Here is a 19,766-nt window from a genome sequence, read left to right as displayed (position 1 = left end):
GCTCCCGCCCAGACCACCCCGCGCACGCGCGCCGCTCCCCGCCCAGCCTCGCGCTGCCGTGCGCATGCGCACCGCCCCCTCCTGCCCCCTCCCACCCTACCGCACCCCCCCGGCGCGGCCCAGGAGCACGGCGGCCGCTCGGCGGGCGATGTGGAAGGAGCCCGGGCACTGCTGAGCGGGCCGAGGCCCGGCGGGGCTCCCGGCGACCCCCGGCGTCGCTGCCAGCCGGGCCCGCGGGGCAGGGGCGGGAAAGACCCGGACCCTCCATCGGTCGCTGAGGTGAGGGGCGGAGTGGGGCTAGGCCGTGAGCGACGCGCGGCTCAACCAATGGGAGAGGCAGCTCCCGGGCTCCGCCCCTCCGGGCTCTCCCGCCGGGCGATTGGCTGGCGAGTGAGGGGTGGGCGCCGTCCTCGCGGGCGCCGTGTGGCCCTCGTGCGCGGGCCCCGTGCTGGCCGCTCCGCCCCGCGGGGTACGGTGGCCGCGAGGGGCGGTGCGGTGGCCGGGGGGCAGGCCGCCCCCTGCGGCCCTCCCGCGGCCCGGCGTGCCACCGGCCCGGCCCCACGGCGGCACCGGCTCGCCAAGGCTCGCTCCCGTAAGAACGCAGGGCCGGCCGGCCGGGCGGCGGCAGCCCCGGGCGGGCGGTGCCTGGAGAGCTCGGCCCCGGTGGGGAGTGCTGGCCGGTTTGCAGCCTTTTATCTGCTCGGCTGCCCTCCGTGCACCGGGGAGCGACGGACTGCGGGGGACCGGGCTGGGCACGGCTAACCCCCGGGGCTAGGGGGCTGCTCTGCGGTTACCGTCAAACCGGACCCCGCACGGAGCAGCCGTGACCCTTGGGCAACGCCGCCTGACCGCTTCCGCCGGCCGCCGTTGGGCAACGCCGGCGGAGGGGGGCGGGGGGAGCCGGGCCCTTTAACGGGCGGGGCCGGGGCGGGCGGGGGCGGTGCTGCCTCCGCCTCCGCGGCACTCCGGGACTGGCGGAGCGCGGCCGGGCCGGCCTGCAGCTCCAGCAGAACGGGAGCCGCCTCCACCCCGGCCCGGCCCGCAGCCGCCTGCCAGGCGGTGCCTGCGCCCGGTGAGACCCCGGGGCTGGGGATCAGGGGCTGCTCGGAGCGAGCCTGGGGGCCCCCTGGGGCTCGCGGTTGGCTTCCCGGGAGGGGGTGTTACGGTCGGTTCGCTGTGCGGCTTCAATCCGGTGGTCCCGAGTCTCAGCATAAAGCTGCGGGATGATCTCAGCCTAAGGCTTTGGGTGTATTAACGCGGTGTATTAACTAGGAGCTATGGCATTAACTGTTTCTTTTCCTTTCTCCTTCTCTGGTGTTTGTCTGTGCAAAGGTCAGATGTTTCCGTTGGTCCTGAAGAAGAGTGGAGTTGGGACCTGCTAAGTGCTGATCTGCTTGTGCCTCCGGACCATGGACTCATTGAGAGCGTCCCAGGTGTGAAAATGTCCAGCAGTAACCGGGAGTTAGTGATTGACTTTGTTTCCTACAAGCTCTCGCAGAAGGGGTACAGCTGGAGTCAGCTGGAGGAGGAGGATGAGAACAGGACTGACTTTGCAGCAGAGGAGGCCGAGATGGACGGCGTCCTCAATGGGAGCCCCTCTTGGCACCCGCCCGCCAGCCACGTAGTGAATGGAGCTGCCGTGCACCGGAGCAGCCTCGAAGTCCATGAAATTGTTCAAGCAGCCGATGTGAGGCAGGCGCTGAGGGAGGCAGGGGATGAGTTTGAGTTGAGGTACCGGCAGGCTTTCAGCGACCTCACTTCCCAGCTCCACATCACCCCCGGCACAGCGTATCAGAGCTTTGAGCAGGTAGTGAATGAACTCTTCCGCGATGGAGTGAACTGGGGTCGCATCGTGGCTTTCTTCTCCTTCGGAGGAGCCTTGTGTGTGGAGAGCGTTGACAAGGAGATGCGGGTATTGGTGGGACGCATTGTAGCTTGGATGACCACGTACTTGACCGACCACCTAGATCCCTGGATCCAGGAGAATGGCGGATGGGTAAGAACTCCTCTCTGTGGTGGGGATGGCTACCCATATCCTTCCTAGCTCCAGGCTGACAGTGTTGCCAGTCAAATCAGAGCACAGCTTCCTGCAATGTTTATGCTAGCATATGTCCTAGACTTTGCAGGGAGATAAAGGAGTGCATGGCCTTTCCTTCTGTGCTCTTAACGCTCTGTCCCAAGAGGGTCAGTCCTCCACAATGACACAACCAGTTTATGCTCAGATGTGTTCTTCTCCACCCCATTTCTTCTCCCTGGATGTTACATAAAAGATGTGTTTTCCGACAGCCTTTGGAAATGTAATGTCATCCAAGCTTGTTCTTCAAGCGGGAGCCCTTGCTCTCAGGCATGTTCCTGGTGTCATTTAACAGCAGGGAGTGGAGCTTCCTCCTCTCCAAGCGCGCAGTGCTCTGTTGGGCTGGCCTGTGGTCTGCCAGGGTAACAGCTACTTCTTCATTCTGGAGACAGGACTTTGCTTTCTGCTGTGCTCATGGTGAAGTGAATCCCACAGCAGATCTCGGGGCGGGGGGGGGGCGGGGCAGGGAGCTGCTGGGGCTGCCTGAGCTGGTGCAGTGGGAGCCAAGGTTGAGGTGGGGGCAACCTCAGTGTGCTGGGGAGCTGCTAAACCTGCAGCTGCCTCTTGCTTGGCAGGGAGCAGTGCTCCCAGCTGCCCCAGCAGCAAACCCTGTAAGCTTTCAGTGGTGAGGTATTAACATGAATAAGCATTTCTTCAGGAAGCATTCCTGAAATGCCGGGTCCAGCTCTGCGGTGCTGCCTGGGACTGCCAGTGGGAGGTATATGACCTACAGATGTCTGAGTTTTCTTTTTGCTTCTGCATCTTAGTGATTCCCTGCTGGTGTAACCTTTACTGGTGCCCACTGGAAAGAGTTCATGCTGTCAGGCGTTAGCAACTAAACGGTGGGGAACTGCCTTGCTGGTGAGCTAAGGCCTTTTGGCCCTCTTCATATCATAGTCCATCAGCAAGCCCCTGCGTTGCGAGGAGGGGGTGGGAATCTTTCAGCCCAGCGCTGTGCTCTGCACCCTCCTGACAGGAGAGGCACAGGAGCCCTGCAGAGCTCCCCAGCTCCTCGTGCTTGCCCTGCAGTGCTGGGGACCCCAGAGAAGAGGGGGAGCCACTGCACCCAGGAGAAGGGAACGGGTTCACCCAGGGTGCAGGAATTCCAGGAATGCGGCCGCCCTGGGGCACTGCCTGGGTGGGGCTGCTCAGGCAGAGGAGCTTGGTTTCGATTAATAACCCAGGATCTGCTGGCCATTTCATCAGGATGTATCTGGCCCATTAGCCCTCTCATCCTGCAGATAACCCTGGCCAAATGCTGAGTTCCTTCCCCCTCCCTCTGGCTTTGGCTTTTAAAGCCACAGCTTAGTCTTGGAATTGAGTGATCAAATTGAGGTTTCCAAGCTAGTGTGGCTGTTGCTGTTAGTGACGGATTGGGCTGTATCCTGGAGACCTAGGCGATAATGCAATCTGATTTTTTGTAAATGAACTCTCTGGGGGATTTAGATTAAATCACTGGTGGAAAATCACTGGTCCCTGCTTGTGGGGAATGAAATACCGCCTCCCTATTCCCCACCCCCACCCATCACGATTCAGACTCTTCAATTTTTTTGTGTCTGCCTGTAAATTAATTGTTTGGAGCAAATATTTGTTCAACAGATTGTGGAAGGGTCAGGACTTGTCTCTATCTGGCCCACCCACCAGCTCTTGCTTTGAAGATCACCGTTAGCCGTGTTTCCCACCCAGGGGAGCAGCCTTGCCCCTCCTCTTCTTACCTTGAACCCGACTTCTAATTTCACTGCTCAGACTGCACCAGTAGCTGAAGGGGACCCAGGCAAGGGTGGTAAAGGCCATAGTGGGGGGATTCACCCCACCAGTCACCAAAAAAAAAGGGGGGGGGTGGTTGGGCAATGTGGCTGCTGCCAGCCTGTTGCAAACCCCAACCAGTGGTTGTTTGACATCTCAGCTGTAGCTTTCCTCTGTACTCAGGGTTCACCATGTCCCTTCTCGGGGGGGCAGCCGGTGCAGCGCAGCAGCAGCACAGGGGCCATAAGAGCTCCTAAGTGCCTTGTGCATGGGGTGTGCGGATGCTTTGCTTCGCTCTCGCGCGACTCCAGCTGCGGGGAGAAAGCTGCTGGCCTGCTGCCAGCTCTCCCTGCAAGAAGAATGCCACCCTGCACTTGCTGTTGTGGAGCAGTCCCTCTCCTGCCACCCTGTTTGCATGGGGAGCCTGTTTGGTGCATCTGAGCTGTTAGAGCCTGTCCCATGCAAACAAAGCTCTCCTGAGAGGTGCAGCAGGCGGGTCCCGGTGAGAGGGATGCAAGTTCTGGCAGGCCTGCTTGGCAGGTGGTGTGTGTTTGGAGCACTGCAGCACTTCTCTTCCTGGAAAGCCCCTCTGAAAGAGGGAAGGAGCGTGGCTCCATCACAAGTGTCGTGCAGCATGGTTGCGTAGGAAGCTCTGTTTCATTTCCCACCAGTGGAACAAAGGCAAGCATAGGATGGCCATGGGGTGCAGGTTGCCTTTGGAGGGGCCTGCTAAGGCTGCTGTGTGCTGGGCTGTAGCAGTTTTCTTGAGAAAACCATTTTTTGAGGTGAGGGGGAAATCGTAAATCTTGCTAAGCAACATTAACGTGGGTGTGTTTTGCCACGTTTACTGGCTCAGCCTTGGTTTGCCCTCCTCTCTGCAATCTGGCACTCAGAAAACAAGCAAACAAGAACAACCCGAGGGGTGCATTTAATAACCAGCCAGAAGAGAGCTGCTGCCTCAGTGAGCCATCAAAACCAAAGAGACGGCTTTTCTGGGGCAGTTGCTTTGTCTGGGACCAGATTCCACTAGCTGTGAAATTCAAACAGTGATCCCGGTGTGGGGACTGGGAGTCATAGGGTGAGAAATTTGGTGAGTGGGAATGCTGGAGGGGGAAGTGTGGGGTGAGTGGGAGAGAGCCTGCCAGGCAGAGATGTATTGACCGTGCTTAATCTGAGAAAGGAAAGTGAACAGTAGTTCCTGCCTGGCTGTGACCCTTCAGTGGATGTCAGCTTTTCCTTCAAGGCTAAATCTATGTTCGGAGTGGGATATAAAGAGGGTGTTCTGTGTGGGCTTGGAAGCAGATCTGTGGACATAGAGGCAAGAGGTTTCCCATTTGCAGGGCATATGGTGGGGACCAGCATGAAAGGGCTCTGTCAGGCCAGGACTGATGCAAACAGCATCTTGGTCACCAGTCTGTGACATCTGAATCCTGACACACCAGGCTGGGCTGAAGGAGGATGGACTGCTTCCTGTGTTGGCTTTGTGCATCCTGGGGCTCTCAGGCAGCCCTGGCTGCGCAGGGCTTGGTGTGCCGACACGTACATGTTGTGTCACTCTGCAGTGGACTGGAAGCTTGTGGTTCTGTTTGGGGAAAACCCTTAGAAGATGTCAATATAACAAACTCATTTTCTATCTTTGTGATTTTTTTCCTAAATGATAGGAAATGAGACAGCCTGTGTCATATGACAGAGTGCAGCTGGGATTTTGTACTGTGCTCTTGCTCCAACCTTCTCAATGGTTTCAGGTTGAGAGCTAGACTTCACTTCTCAGCTCTTCTGAAATGCTTTCTAGCCTTGTGCCGTTGCCCAGCTGTCCCACACAAGCCTTCACTGTGACCACCACATTATCTAGCTGATCCCGGGTGCCCCAGGATCCTCAGACCTTCTGGGTCCAAGCTTTTTGGGCAGCGTGAGGTAAGAGCAAGTTAGAGTTCTGCTGCTGTTGTACCCTGAGAGGTGGAGAGGAGCATCATGCGAGGTGTGCATGGCGCGCATAGAAGAGGCGCAGATGCGTGTTGTGCTGTTTGGGGAACGCAGCTCCCTCTGGGGTGAGCACTGTTTGCCCAAGCTCTGCCATTCTGAGCATTAACATGTGGGGTTTCGGGAATGCCCTGGTGCTGCTAATCCCGTTTGAGATCACAGCCATCAGTTTCGCTTGCTGGCCAACACGCAGCAGAGCTGGCTGTAGGGGGTGGCTGTGGATAGCCAAGGCTGCGATTTGCTGTCTTAGAGATGAATCCCAACGAGTGGTCTGCAAAGCTTAGCTGGGCTACAGCTTTCCACTCTGTCCTCTGTAATTATTTTACAATCTGGATCACTTGCCCCCGTTGTCATCACCTGCTTGGGATGGAAAAAATACTCTCCTGCTAGCTGAGTCCCCTTGTGTCCCTTCACAGTCCTGGGTGTTTCTCTCCAACTATGGGAACTGCCGGTCACTGCTGGCAGGGCCTTGGCTCAGGCTGTCCTGCCTGGCACGGCCGTCCCAGGTAGCTGTATCCCTGCTGGCAGCGGGAGATCGGGCTCATGGTGCAGATCCCTGACAGCTTCTCGCCCTGCCTGCAACCTGGGAGGCTTTTCTGCAGTGCTCTCCAGGAAATGCCATTGGAATGACTTCCACTGCAGCTTCCTGCCCGGCCCGCAGCAGCATTCCTGCCACTAGACCCAGAACGATGCAGAAGCGAGTTTTTAGAGCTTTGCTCTTTGCCCCTTTTACTCGGTTCTCCTTCTTTGGGGCCCTGCCTGTTTTCCTCGCTGCCTCTCGGTACACGGTGCAGTTCGGTTACGTTCCTTAGATCTGTGATTAGAGCAGGCGCCTGGAAGGCAGAGCTCCTGCCCATGGCTGGCTGTGGCTGAGAGCAGCCCACTTAACCCCGTGGTCTTTCAGCAAAAGGGATAGCGTTTCCTGCCCTCCCAGGGGAGCCACTGGGAACTCAGGTTTGTAAAGCACTCTGAGGTTCTTTAATCCGAAGAATCGAGTGCTATTTAGAAAAAAGACCTGTGAAATAATTAAAAAAGTGTTTTCTTGCTGCTCTGTGTTCACAACTGTTCTAGGTAATGTCAGTTTTCCTGATCATCCTGCTGTTCCTCTGAAACCCAAGCTAGGTCCCCCTGCACACTGCCCGGGGTCCCTCCCCATTTCAGCAGTAATGGGGTGTCCCACTGCAGCAGAAGGGATGGGAGGGAGCACCATGCTCTCTTTTCCCCTGTGGAAGATGCCGTTTTCTGTACGCCTCTGGGGTGCTGCACCTCATTTCTGTGGAGCTCCTGTACAATCTGTGTATGTGGTGTACCCCCAGGAACAGCAATACGCCTGTGGCCCACACCGCATACAGGCTGAACGGCGGGGCGATGCTTTGAGGCCTTTGCTTAGGCTTCTCTCCTTTGATTTTTACCAAGCTGCTGATGGCTGTAAGCACAGTCCCATCTTGACGTTACAAGGCGTATTTCTCTAGCAGCTCTTTCCTCACTAGCTGTAAAGCCAGAGTATTCCCAGAAGGAGCTGGGGGAAGGGTTGGATATCAGTTGTGGGAGTGTTACAGACTTGCTGAACCAAGAGGCGAGGGATTAATGGGGGCAGCTGCTCTCTCCCCTTTGGTGACCCCCATAGCAGTTGGGATGTTGACCTACCCGCTGTCTGATTCAGTGTGAAGGTAAGCTCTGCAGGGTGGCTCTGCCTTTGGGTGGCAGGAAAGCAGCAATGTTCTCCTCCTCCACCCTCCCAAGAGGGATGTTACCCTTAAAATGTTGTTGTTCTGAGCAACTAAAGATTAACGTAGATAATGGAGGCATGAAAGGGAAGCGGTGTGCCTCTGTGCCAGGGCTCTCCTTGGTTTGCTGCCCTGGCCTTGAACAGGGAAACTGTTCCTCCTCCCTGCTGTTCACCTGGAAGGATGTGCAGAGGGGTGTTTGGTGCCAGATCTCTCTGAAGTCCTGCTCCTGATTGTCCTTGGAATGCCAAGGGATTAATTTAGGGGATGTGCTTTCTGGAGGCACCCAAGAGCGGTGTGCCCGTGGGTGCACCAGCACAGCTTCAGGGTGTGGGTTGGCCCTGGCCACGTTCAGGTGGGGAGAAGGGTTACTCTTTGCCACGGAAGCAGAACAGCCCAGCAGAGCGAGGGTGCAGAGGACTGCTGAGAGGCAGAGCCGTTAGCAGATGGCTCCAGCTGGGCTTACCGGGGAGCAGGTGTGGGTTTCGGGAGGCAGCCTTTTAAGAGAGATGTCAGTTTTGAACCCAGGAGGCTCGAGGGGCTGAGCCGTGGCTGCCACGACTTGCATGCTGGGGAGCTGTGACCTAGTTGTGCTATAGAAATGCTCGGTTTATTTTTTATTTTTAGGTATTTTGCTTATTTTATCCTCATGTTTAATTTAGTTAGCAAAAGAATCTGAGGGTTGAGCAGTGCTGGGAAGGACTGCCTGCAGGCGGGAACGCCCGCTGCAGCTCCTTCGTGCAGCTAGCATCTCTCCAGCCGCCCGTGTCTTCTCTCGGACACGTGCTCACGTGTACCAGCCAGTGCTGTCTCTCAGGATCTCTTTAATGGGAAACCCAGTGCACTCAGCACTGCTGCCTGCCTCCAGGGTAGCGAGGGAAGGAGGAGCGGGATTCGGAGCATTAACCAGAGAGGCTCCCGTGGCCATGGGGACCGTTTGAACATTGTGCTGTAACCGGTCTGCCTTCCCTTTGCTACTGGGAGCAGGGTGAGCGTGGTGTTTCAGGAGGTTTTGGGCTGGTAACTCTCTCAACCACTGCTTGCCCCTGCATTTACACAGCGTGCCCAAGGAAGGGTAATGGGCTGTATCTGTGAGGAGGGAAGTTTCAGGGGTCTGTGCAATTCCCTTGGGGAGAGCTGCTTGAATTTATTGCATTATCCTCCTTCCTGCTCAAGCTTGTGTTTCAGCTGTGTCTGCAGACATAGCTTCTGATTTAAGTAGATCCAATTAGTAGCTAGCTTCTGGCACCAGTATCCTGCCCAGGGAGATGGGCCCTGGAGATGAGAAGCCTCCAGTGGGAGCAAGGCTGGGCTCAGCCTTTCTGCCCCTGCTCCTGATCTAGGATGGACCTGGAGCTCTTAGCTCGCAGCCCTGAGCATGGGGGGAAACCGAGGCAGGTGTCCTCTGCTCCGTGCTCCACCTGGCCAAGAACAAAGAGCAGGCAGGTTCTCCCTGCCAGTACTGCTGCCAGCCAGGTGCTCTTAAGACTGAAATCAAATACTCCAAAACGTGACAGCTTAGCAGCAGGCAGGGCTTGGAGCAGGAGCTGCTCATGCCGGGAGGTGTGTGAGGGGCCGACGGGCAGAGCTGTGCAGGGACCTGTCTTTTGGGGGTAGGCCTGTATGCCTGAGGGGAGCAAGCTGCTGGAGCTGGCTGCTTCCCAAAGGAGTATGGAAGGGTTTTCTTCTCTGCTGGAGGGTGAAGGGCTCTTTGGGAAGCTCAGAGAAGAGGCTGAGGCTGGCACGGACCTGGCTTGGTTTGAATACAGCTAGCACCACGCTCAGGTGGAGCAGGACAGCTCTCAGCTTCATTAGTTCTCCAAATCATGCTAGTCCCATTTGCACATCTGTCTGTTTTCTGCCTTCATTGAAGCTGGGGAAGCTACAAGCATTGTGTAGGGAGCACGGCTGGTGGCAGTACGAGACATTACTCTGTGTGTGTAAATTGTAGTGAGCTGGCTCAGGGTTTGGGCTGGAATGTGGGAGTTGGGCGTGTGTGTGGCCCTGGGTAGTGTCTGGGTGACATATGACTTATGTATGGAGAAAATGAGGTGTTGCTACCTGTAAATCAGCCTTCACAGCAGTGTTGCAAGTGCTTCCATCCTGTTATGGTATGGCTCACCAGTGTATTAAACTTGCTGGAGCTAATATCTTTTATTAGAGCAACTGACCTCATTTAAAAGCTTCCAGTGCACCAGCCAGTGATTATTTCATGCAACAACACGTATGGAGGAGCCCAGGGCAGAGCACAAAGTCTCCTTCTCGTGCTGCACCATTCTCTCCCACATTTGCTACATCAGCTGCCTACTCTGCTTCCTGCCCTCAAGTCAGCAAGGATTTTGCTAAAAAGGACTTTGTGGCCTGAATCATTTGATATTTCATGTGGACTAACAGGAAGTGAAAACAGAATGAGCACATCTTCCTCCTCTTCCTGTACCTCCACCCTTTCCCCTTTTTCATTCAAGTGGCTTGTAAGAATTACAGCAGCCTTGTGGAGTTCTGGGGCTGAAGTGGGAAGTGGTGAGGCTTGGCCAGTGCTCCTCCGGGATGCTGGAGGATGAGTGGCTTGAGGTGGGAGAACCAGGCGGCCCTTCCCTGGGACCCGTCTCCCCGGGAACCATCCGTGCACCCAGCCTCACTCCCTCATGCTCTGGTAATGCTGCTGTTCCCTGCAGGGTGGGTTTGGGGTAGGGGCTGTGGTGCAGCTGAGGGCTGGGGAGAGCTGTCGGCATTGCACGACTCAGCCCTTGGATAGGAGGGAACGTGGCTCCGCAGCTGGGCACACGTGAGCAAGGCACGTCCCCTCGGCGCAGGTTTCCCCACAGTTGCACAAGGGCATGATTGCACAGGAGCTGTGACGTCTGGGAAGAGCAACGACAAGGTGAAAACTGAGCTTCGTTCCCCAGGTGCAGGTGACCCTGTCGAGGTGCTTGTCTGGTGCAGCGAGCTGGCTGTGGCACTCGGGCTCCCAGCACCACGGGCAGCAGATAACCATGAAATTAAAGCAGGAGCCTTCCCCTGCCCCCCCGAGCGTGCCCCTTGCACAAAGGCAGGCAGGCTGCTCTGCCTGCTGGGGCTCAGACACCATCTGTCCGGTGGGGAGAAGCATCAGAGAGACCGTCTTTCCTCGGACTATTCCACTTAATGCCCTTTGGAAAACAATCCCATTCCCAGCAGGTGCTAATCTCTTGAGTGGATCCGGCTCAGCCAATGTGTTCTTCGCTGTGCCTTTGTACCAGAGCCTTGTCGCCTGCCAGCCGTCCCACTGCTGAGCACGCCCGGTGCTGGCCGGGCCTTCAGCACCTTTGGGAGCCCTCAGGCCGGTTCGTTCTGGGAGAAACGCTGATGAAAGATGGATGCAAGTGGATTAGTCATTCGCACAGTCTCCAGCTTTAATACAGATGAATGTTTCAGCACATTTCTGGAGCGAAGAGCGCAATTCCCTGCTCTCCATCTCGTGCTGTGCACAGCAGTCTCCCGGGGCAGGGATGGGGGTTACAGCTGTCACCATAGCCCCTTTCATGTATTTGGAAAATGCTGAAATCGTACTGAATGGTGTGGGGTTATTGCAGGTTCCCTGGAGATGGTGATGAAACCAGTTTGACAGGAGGCTGCTGCGGTGAGGATTAGGGCTGGAATGTGCTAGTGAGGGTTTGTTTCTGGTTAGAAAAGGTCTGGCTCTGGCCCTCAACTGGGCTGAAGCCCTGCAGGTGTGTTGGGCTTCAGGCTTCGGCCCCAAGGACAGCCTCCCTGTGGGGACTGCAGGCTGCACCCCACTGCTTCTTGGCTTGGTCTGTGCCTAGGCCAGCCCGGAGGAGAGAGAGGCAGGGATGTGCTTATTTAATTAACCCTTTTGAGCTTGTGGCTGCATCCCCCAGAGTCACAGATTCCTCTGAATGCAGAGCCCTGGAGCTTGGGCAAGGGCAGCACCACAGTGCCGACAGCACCCAAGTGCCTGTTCCCAGGGCGGGAGATGCCGTAGAGGCGGTGGAGTGGGTGGCATTCCCGGCCATTGTCATGGAGATCAGCAGCTGCTTCCCTGGAGGTCACCATTTGCATAACAGTTAGAGCGGGGTCTGGAGTATTTGCACCTGCGAGTGTGCTGTCCCCAGAGCCCCTGCGCCTCCCCGTGTCCCCTGAGCCCTTCCCACCCCATTCCGAGCCTGCCCAGGGTGGCTGACAGGGACCAGCAAAGTGAAACGGGATCCGGAGAAGCTCCAAGCTCTGCCTTGGGTGGCAGGTTTCCTTGGCATGCTCCCGAGTTGGGTGCTCACGTTGGCCTCCAGTCCCAATGCTGCAGGCAGTGGTGTGTGACTGGTGCAGGCATGCTCGGTGTCCGTGCTGCCCTGCTTTCGGGCCTGGGATTCTGACAGGGCTGGGGGTGGTGGGGGCCACACATGGATGCGATGTCTGGGGGAGCAGGTTGGAGGGAAAACCTCCAGGATGTCTCTTCCACTTTCGTAGTGCGTAAAGACCCACCAAGCTGTGTTTACAGGATCCTGGTGCAGCCTTTGGGGATACCTACATTTTCTTCTTTTGTGAGGGATCTCAGCTGCCTTTTTCCCACTGTGCTTCAGTTCCAGGTTCGCATATGCCAGTCCCATGCAGTGAGCTGGCAGCCCGAAGGGGCTCTGGGAGCAGGTTGCTGTCGATGCAGGGCTTTGTTGTGGTCTGTGCTGAGCTGCTGCCTTTCTGTTTCCATGCTTGTCTCGCTGCTCAGCACAAAACTGTTCCCAGCATCTCATTAACAAATGTCAGGTCATCCAGATGACTCCACTCCTGGCCAGCGATTGGCGTTAGACCTCTTAGCAGTAACACAGCTGTAGTTACAGCAAAGGTATAACAGAAACAGCCTTGTTTTCAAGTGAAACATTGCCTCATGACAAGAATGCCTGGACTGGGAGTCAGATGCTGTGGTTCAGGCTGCTGACTTGTATGCAACTCTGGGGAAAGCATATAACCTCTCCGCACCTCTGTGGATCTGTCTGGGAACAATGCTGACTTAGCCCACAGGAGGGTTTGGAGAATCAACTAAGTTTTAATAAAACACATTAAGATCCTTGGGTGGGAAAGGCTTTTGTGTATGCTGAGCTGGTTGCTGTGGGTGTCTGTCACGAAGACAGGCTGGCTGGGTATCTGGGCCGCGGGGAAGCTCTATAGCTCTTGCTGGAGGTCTGACTTCAACACGTAGACTCCAACAAGTACCACTGGTTCACCGTAAATAGTCCCAAAAGAGCCTGGCTCTTCTCTGCTGATTTTCAGAGCTCTGTGCTGGTGTCTCAATGACTTCCATACCCTTTACCTCCCTGTGCAAGGGAGGCTTTGAGCACCCAGACTCAGCCCTCCCCAGCAGCCAGAACCCTCCCTTCCCTGCTCTGCCCCTGGCTAACAAGAGACCAGGTGGGGATTCACTGCCCACATCTACTTCCTTCACCTGCCCTCATGGGCCAGTGTCACTGAATCCTCTTTCCCCAAGTGTTGGGTCTTATTTTGAAAGAGGAACCCGGCCTGCCCCGCTCGATCTGAATGGGATCTAGCAACTGATCCCCCTCCCGCTCGTCCGGGGAAGCTGCTCCAGCAGGGCTATGAATGAAACCCACTGAACCTCTGGGGGTGGGAAGAGGCTGAAACTTCGGGTCTTCCCCTTCCCGTTTCCAGGCCAGGATGTGAATGCTGTCTCAGCCAGACTGTGCTTGATTATTCTGCTGTCCGAGACAGAGCACTTTGGGACGGACATACTTCTCTTTTTCTCTCTACCACGGTGTCACATATTGTCACTGTGCAGTGTTTAAATGGCTGCTGCATTCCTCCCCCCCTGCTCCCGCAGCCATCCCTGGCGGTGGGTTGCAGTTTGGAGCACTGCAGGTGTCTCAGGAGCCTTTGGCACTGCAGAACCTCCCTGCCCCAGCTCTGTGGGGTGGCGAACACTGGTGGAGTCTGGATCTCCTCCTGATCCTCCGTCTCCTGCAAGCAGCACCTTCAACTGCAGGGAAGCCCCCCCGCCCTCCCCCAGCAAGTGCTGGTTTAGGCTCCAGCCAAAAAAAGTCATGTCCTTCCCCAGCACTGGGGGAGGAGAGGCAAAGCCACGGGATTGCCTTTTGCGTAGGCATAATGTCTCACTGCTTCCTCATGGCCTGCCCCCAGAGCATCCTCCTCTTGGACGTGTCTGTCACCCGGGGTGGGGAAGGGGATGTGACGGGTGTTCAGTGGTGGAACAGCCTGTCCTCTCTGGGGTGGAAGAGGCCCACGGGCATGCAGAGAGGGCTGTTGAGACATTGACGTGCTGTTGCTACCATAGTCCTTGTGAACAACTCAGGAATTCCAAATATTTCCTCTCAGATAAAGGTGACTGGGGGAGGCCAGAAATATCTGGACGTGTCTGGGCAAGCCTCAGATCCCAAACACCAGGCCGGAGAGGTCAGAATTGGTACTGGGAGTGCTGGGCTTCAGGTGCAGAGCGGCCGAGGCCCAGGGCTGTGTGGGAACTGAGCAAGCTGCCTTTCCCTAACCTTCATCCCACCCCCAGGATGGGGAGGGAGGATGCTCCTGCCTGTTTTCCCACTCCCCCTGGTCTGGGATTGCTATTCCCAGGGGACACATCTGGGATCGCAGTTGTGCAGGGGCTGAGCTATCGCAGCTTCTGGCGATGGTTTCCCCAAGGAAGTGCAAAGCGCTTTCCTCCCGAGTCCCCTGCGGCCCCCAGCTGCGTCTCCAGCAGCTGCTGCTCTGTTCCCGGGGGAAGGACAGGGGAACAGAGGGGCTCGTGTCCCCTCCCTGTCCACACAGGACTCTTGTCGTGCTCCTCTCCGTCTGTAGCACCCGATAGCTCTTCATTCACCGAATGCTATTTATCTCTTGTTCAGCAAACACTTCCTTTTCTTAGAAGTAAGGGCTTCAAAACATGCTTCTTGGAACTGCCTTTCCCCAAGCTCGAGAAGGCAGCGGGGAGGCTCAGCTGCCAGCCCTCCCCGGCTCCTGCCCTGGATATGGGGGCCCTCTCCTGGTCTGCCCCACTGCTGGCCCTATGGAGAGGCTGAGTGACTGCACAACCCCTTCTGCCTCTGCAGCCTTCCTTGGGACAGTGGAGACATCCTCTCCCGCCGGTCAGGAGGAGCCTGCAGAGATGCATGGGGCTCTCGGTGGAGCAGGCTTTACTGAATCCCCAAGCAAAGTGGCTTTTTCTGGGCAATACCTCACGGGGGCACAGCATCCTTCCTCCCACTGAGAGCTCCCGCAGCATTGGGTGCTGTGAGTGTGTGGTGGGGACATGTGTCTGAGGGAAGGACCTTCCCCAGGGGCGAGGGCCCTGGTACAGAGGGATGTTGTAGGGGTGGTGGAGGCACTCCACAGCTGGTGGTTTTGGATGTGCCTGTGCCTTCTGACGCAGTTGCCCAGAGCCCTCCATCCCCGCCAGCCTGCTCTTGGTTTACTGCCACTTGCTGTGCTCTGTCACCGCTCCACTGCTTGTCACCACCTATCAGCAGAGGGATTTCCTGTGCCGTAATTAAAAATATCCCCTCCTTGGGCCTGGATTCTCCTCCCATCCCTCTCATGCAGCACATCACTGGCTGTTCCCATGACCATCACTCTGGGTGAGCGGCTGGGCAGAGGGGCTGGCAGCAGGCAGCAGCCCTCACCTTTCTGCCTGGATGGTACCTGCGTGTGAGCCACCATCCTGCCCATTCCTGCGGGGCTGGGATGCAATACAACACCTCCACAGAGCCTGCGCCAGCTGGCAGGCCTGGTGGGAAGCGAGCTGCCTTCTGCTGCTCTGCGTAGGTGGCAGGAGTCACGGGGACAGTTGTAACATCCCTGAAGAGGACTCTGAGTGAGGTGGCAGCAGTGACGTGCCCCAGGGTGAGTTAGCAAAGTCCCTGTTGTCCCAGCATGCTTCCCCCAGGTCTGCTGTTATCTCCTCACAGTCAAGGGGGTGTGAAAGGCAGCCAGAGGATTTGCAAAATGCTGAAGATGGTGTTTGGTGGAAGACAGATAAGAGTTTTGGTGGGACAAAGGCTCACCTGGGTGGTACCTGATCCCCCGTGGAGGGGAGGCCTGTGGCTGTGTGTGTGAATATCTGTTGCACGCCTTGTGGTGAAAAACTGCATGTGAGCTTGATCATGTGTATGTGGCAAGGTCAGGAGATACCTTGCAAGCTGTGACCACGCTGCAGCTGTTTTGGAGGAGCCAGGGGGCCAGCACCACATTTCTATGAGTGATGGAGAGGCACCTGCCTAAAGAGCCTCTTGATCCCAGCCATGACTGGGCACCAAACACCCACAGGTCCTGTGGCAGCGGTTGCAACTTGTTGGAGGCTGTGGGCAGGTGTGGGAGGCAGCTTGCAGGCAGAGCTGCCAGACCTAGGCAGGCAGGGATGCTGCCTCTGCCTCCAGGGAGGCCATGGTAAGGCGTGATACAAGCACAGCGTCAGCTGGGCTTATCTCTGCTTTCCCAGGACAGCCGGGTTACTGGAACTGCATTCACTTATCAGGGAACAGGGGACCTTGCCGGGAAGATGGGCTTAAGATGTGACAGCATTGAGTCCCTGCTGACGCCGAGCTGCCCAGCACTCCGAGCTGCTGGCAATCCTGGAGCTTGCAGCTCCAGCTCCCTCTAGCCTCGGTGCCTCTGCTCGGCCCTGATAAACCTGGGAGCTCCTGGGGTGTGAAGTTGCCTGCTTCATGTACACTGCCCGTGGCCCCCTCCTTCCCTGTGGGGTGGGTGGCCCAAGGACCTGAGCAACTATCCTCGCGGTGGTCTGAGGTCCCCGGGCACCCAGGGGAGCAGGAGGGGTGGTGGCATGCCGTGGGGTTGCTGCGTGGACCGGGGTAGGCATGCTTTCTGAGCCTGTTTTCAGGAGCAGTTCAGCTCTGGTGGTCTCTCCCTGCCCTCCTGTCTCCCCCAGTCTAGGCCATGGCCATCTGTCCCCAGCCTTGTCACACACCTCCCTCAGAGGGAGAGGGGCAGTGGCCAACTGCTGCGCAGTGGCTCTGTTGAAATCTGCCCCACTCTTGCCGTTGCTGGAGATGAAGGACTGGAGGCGGCCAGCTTGGACGAGCCAGGCCGGAGTGACTGCATTCCTGGCCGGGCCTTGTGCTTCGCCTGCTCTCTCGAAGCCAGGGGAAGGCAGGAGTTTTGCGACCCAGAGCGTCTGCCTTTGCCACAGGGATTCATGAAACACAGATCGTGCCGCATAGTAACCCGCGATGGCCAGGACATGGGAGTGCTTGTCTTGCCGGGATGCGACAATGCGGAGAGGGAGGTGGGAGGCTCCGCTTTGGACACAAAAGTGGTGGGGGCATGCATGGTGTGGCCTCCTGCCGCAACCATGGGCACCCACCCTGCTGCTGCTCCCCCAGGCCTCGGCCCTGGAATACAGCCCAGCGTTTTCCTGCTGCAATGATTTCTATCACACTTCAATGCTAATTTTAGAGAGGCTAGAGCACGTGATGCATCTCCTGCCCTGCCCGCATGGTGTTCTCCTTGCAAATCCTTTCTGGCATCCACTTCTCTCATGACTGGTCCTGTGCTTTCCCCATTGCCCTCTGTGTGTGATTCAGAGCAAGGAAGCACAAGGCATCTGTCATCCGCCTGGTCCCCACCACCGCTTTCCTGCCAGCAGGACCTCAGCAGCCTTCCTGCCCCTTCCCGGGGAGGAGGAAGGAACCCCAGAAAGCAGCAGGGATGATCGCTGCGCTTCACTCCACCCCTCTGCTCACTGCTCCTCTCTTCCCACAGGAGCGGTTTGTGGACCTCTACGGGAACAATGCTGCTGCCGAGGTGAGGAAGGGCCAGGAGACCTTCAACAAATGGCTCCTGACCGGGGCGACGGTGGCAGGAGTGCTTCTGCTGGGATCCCTGCTGAGCCGCAAGTGACCCACCGCCGAGTCCCCCAATCGCCAGGACGGCTGCGCCTTCACCGTCACATCCACTACACTCCGCTCCCGAGCACCGTCACCGGCGCAGGGGGGCAGCCCCTCCACCTCCTGGGCAAGCGCCCTGCTCCACGGAGCTTTCTCCCTCGTGCCGCCAGCTCCTTTTATTGTAGCCCGTCTTATTTACCGTTCCGTTGTGTTTTAAAGGCGCTGAGACCAATGCAGCACTTCAGCCAACAGCTCCTAGCACTGGGGAGATCCAGGCAGCCGGGGGAAGTACTGGCTAGAAGGTGTCCCAGCCCTGCAGGGTCCTTTAGATCACTTTGAAGAGAATAAACAGACTTATTTTTGCATGTGTGAGTGCGTGCGTGTGTGTAGATGTGTCACTAATATAAGGTTCCCCAGCCAGAGCAAGGGTCCAGGCTCCGTGCCCCTGTCTCCGGCATGCTCAGGCCCCGGGAAGAGGCAGGCTGCCAAATGGGACGGAGCTTCCCTGCCGCATCCCTATCCCATCCCTGCTTCCCCCAGGCAGAGCTCGTCCCTGTGGTGGGGAGGGAGCTGGGAGGAAGAGGCAGAGGCTGGGGCAACAAGCTCTGCCCTTGCATCAGCCCCCCAGCCCCTTTCTCCCCAGACATCTGCTGCTGGGAGCTGGAGCGGGTCTTGGGTGAGGATGGTGTGTCAGGCCCAGGGCTGTGCCCCCTTGGAAGGGATCCTCCTCCTCTTCCTCCTCCTCCCTCTGAATGTAGATTGCTGTGGTGTAGTGCACAGCTCTCCCGATGCCTGCTCCTCCGGGCTGGCAAAGGAGGGAGGCAGGTGAGGAGGGGGAGAGCGCTTTCCCTGGCCCCCATCCCAGCACAAAGGCCTCTGCAGAGAGCTGGGGCCGTGGCACCCAGCAGGTGCAGGAATACAGAGCTGGGGGGTGGAAGAGGCAGGGGGGAGCGACGCTCCTGCTCTTCATGGGGGTGGCAGCAGGGGAAGGCCAGAACCCTGGGAGCAGCCCCACCACAACCGATCCATGGGGCCAGTGGGGGAGCAAGCCCAGGGGAGGTGGGAACGAGGGCTGGCACCAGCTGAGAGCCACCCCGGCCACTGGGAAGCCTCTTGGGGGACAGCGGGAGCCGCTGGCCTCTCCTGTACTGCCCCAGTTGCTGCCGGTCCCCATAGCGCAGGCAGATCCCTGTCCCCGTGGTGTGGCTGTGGTGGTGTGGCTGTGACGGGTGCATGCAGTGGCAGAGGTGCCTGGCTTCCCCCACCCCCCCTACCCCGTGCTGCTCCTGCTGCCGTCGGGGCAGGGGAACCTCCGGGCTTTGAGCTGAAATTAGCTTCAAAAATAATCCCTCGTCCTTCGGAGACCACCACCGGCAGACCCAGCTGTCCACGCGGGCTTGTCTGTGTACATACCGCCCGCGCTCTGCTGTACATATCCGAGTAGTTTTTAATTCATTTGTGAATACTCTTAATGCTATTTTTGTTATCTTGTCTGTCCGTATTTATGTGTGGGGCCGTGCTCCCTGCAGAGGCCAAGGTGGGTTGGAGGCAGGGCGGAGAACCAGAGGCTCCAAGGGGTCCCGCTTGGCCGCTGAGCACGGACTCACGCTCCCCGTGTAGGATCCAACCCCGGTGCCGTTGGCGCTGGGAGCGGATCCTACACGGGGAGCGCGAGGATTAGCATTAGCCCGTTGAACGCTTCGGTTTGCAGGTGGAGGTGAGTCCACTAATAAACTCGTCATTGGAGCTGCTGCTGGTGCTGTGGTCTTTGCGAACGCTGGGGGTCTTGGGGATTCAGGTGGCTTTGGGCAGGAGCTGCCCTCAGCGGGGTGGTTCAGGGGGGCGGCTCCTCTTCCAGCCTGGGGGAGGGTTGGGGTCTCTTAAGACATGGGGCGGGGGGGCGTGTTGCTGTTGTCCCAAGGGGATGGTGCTGGGCAGGGTTGGCATGGCAGGCGCTGCCTGCTTGAACACGGTGCTGCCTGTCTCCATCACGGGCAGCATCAGGGCGGAACCCTGCCCATCCCTTCTATGATCCTGGAGATCTTTTCCAACTGACCAAGGATTCCATGATTCTCTACTTCTCACCAGGGCCAGGCTCAAACGCCCCTCCTGTGTCCTCGTTAGGGCGCTGTGGGGGCGGAGGGCCCAAGCCAGGCTCTTAGGTGGGCTGGGGGCACTGATATGGGGCCGTGGGCTCAGCACCAGCAGGGACCTGGGCACGGGGGGGCATCCACAGCCACGGTGGGGTGAGGAGGGCAAGGGGCTTGCAGCCCCACAGCCCAGTGGGTGCCTCGCTGGGTCCCGTGGAACCCTCCACATTCTCGGGGCTGAGCTGAGGAGCGGGGGAACCCTCCCGGCACCACGTTCGCTTTGCGGGGG

General features: G+C 57.9%; 1 protein-coding gene across 6 annotated transcripts; it reads left to right on the top strand.

Annotated features, from left to right (window-relative positions):
* Window positions 1-83: 83 nt before the first annotated feature.
* BCL2L1 (BCL2 like 1) lies at window positions 84-19,133 on the top strand. 6 transcript variants are annotated; one of them, XM_080404349.1, is made up of 3 exons: window positions 84-279; window positions 1,338-1,996; window positions 17,263-19,133. In XM_080404349.1, exons 2-3 carry the CDS (start codon window positions 1,442-1,444, stop codon window positions 17,398-17,400), a joined length of 693 nt encoding a protein of 230 aa, XP_080260475.1. In that variant the 5' UTR covers window positions 84-279; window positions 1,338-1,441; the 3' UTR covers window positions 17,401-19,133. The 6 variants fall into 6 exon arrangements, with proteins under 6 accessions (XP_080260475.1, XP_080260472.1, XP_080260470.1 ...); XM_080404346.1 differs by having other exon boundaries at window positions 1,333-1,996; XM_080404344.1 differs by lacking the exon at window positions 84-279 and adding an exon at window positions 415-592.
* The last annotated feature ends 633 nt before the right edge of the window (window positions 19,134-19,766 follow it).

This window comes from Falco punctatus, assembly GCF_963210335.1.
Source record: "Falco punctatus genome assembly, chromosome: 10".
Taxonomy (NCBI): domain Eukaryota; kingdom Metazoa; phylum Chordata; class Aves; order Falconiformes; family Falconidae; genus Falco; species Falco punctatus.
This window is presented reverse-complemented; position numbering and strand designations above follow the sequence as displayed.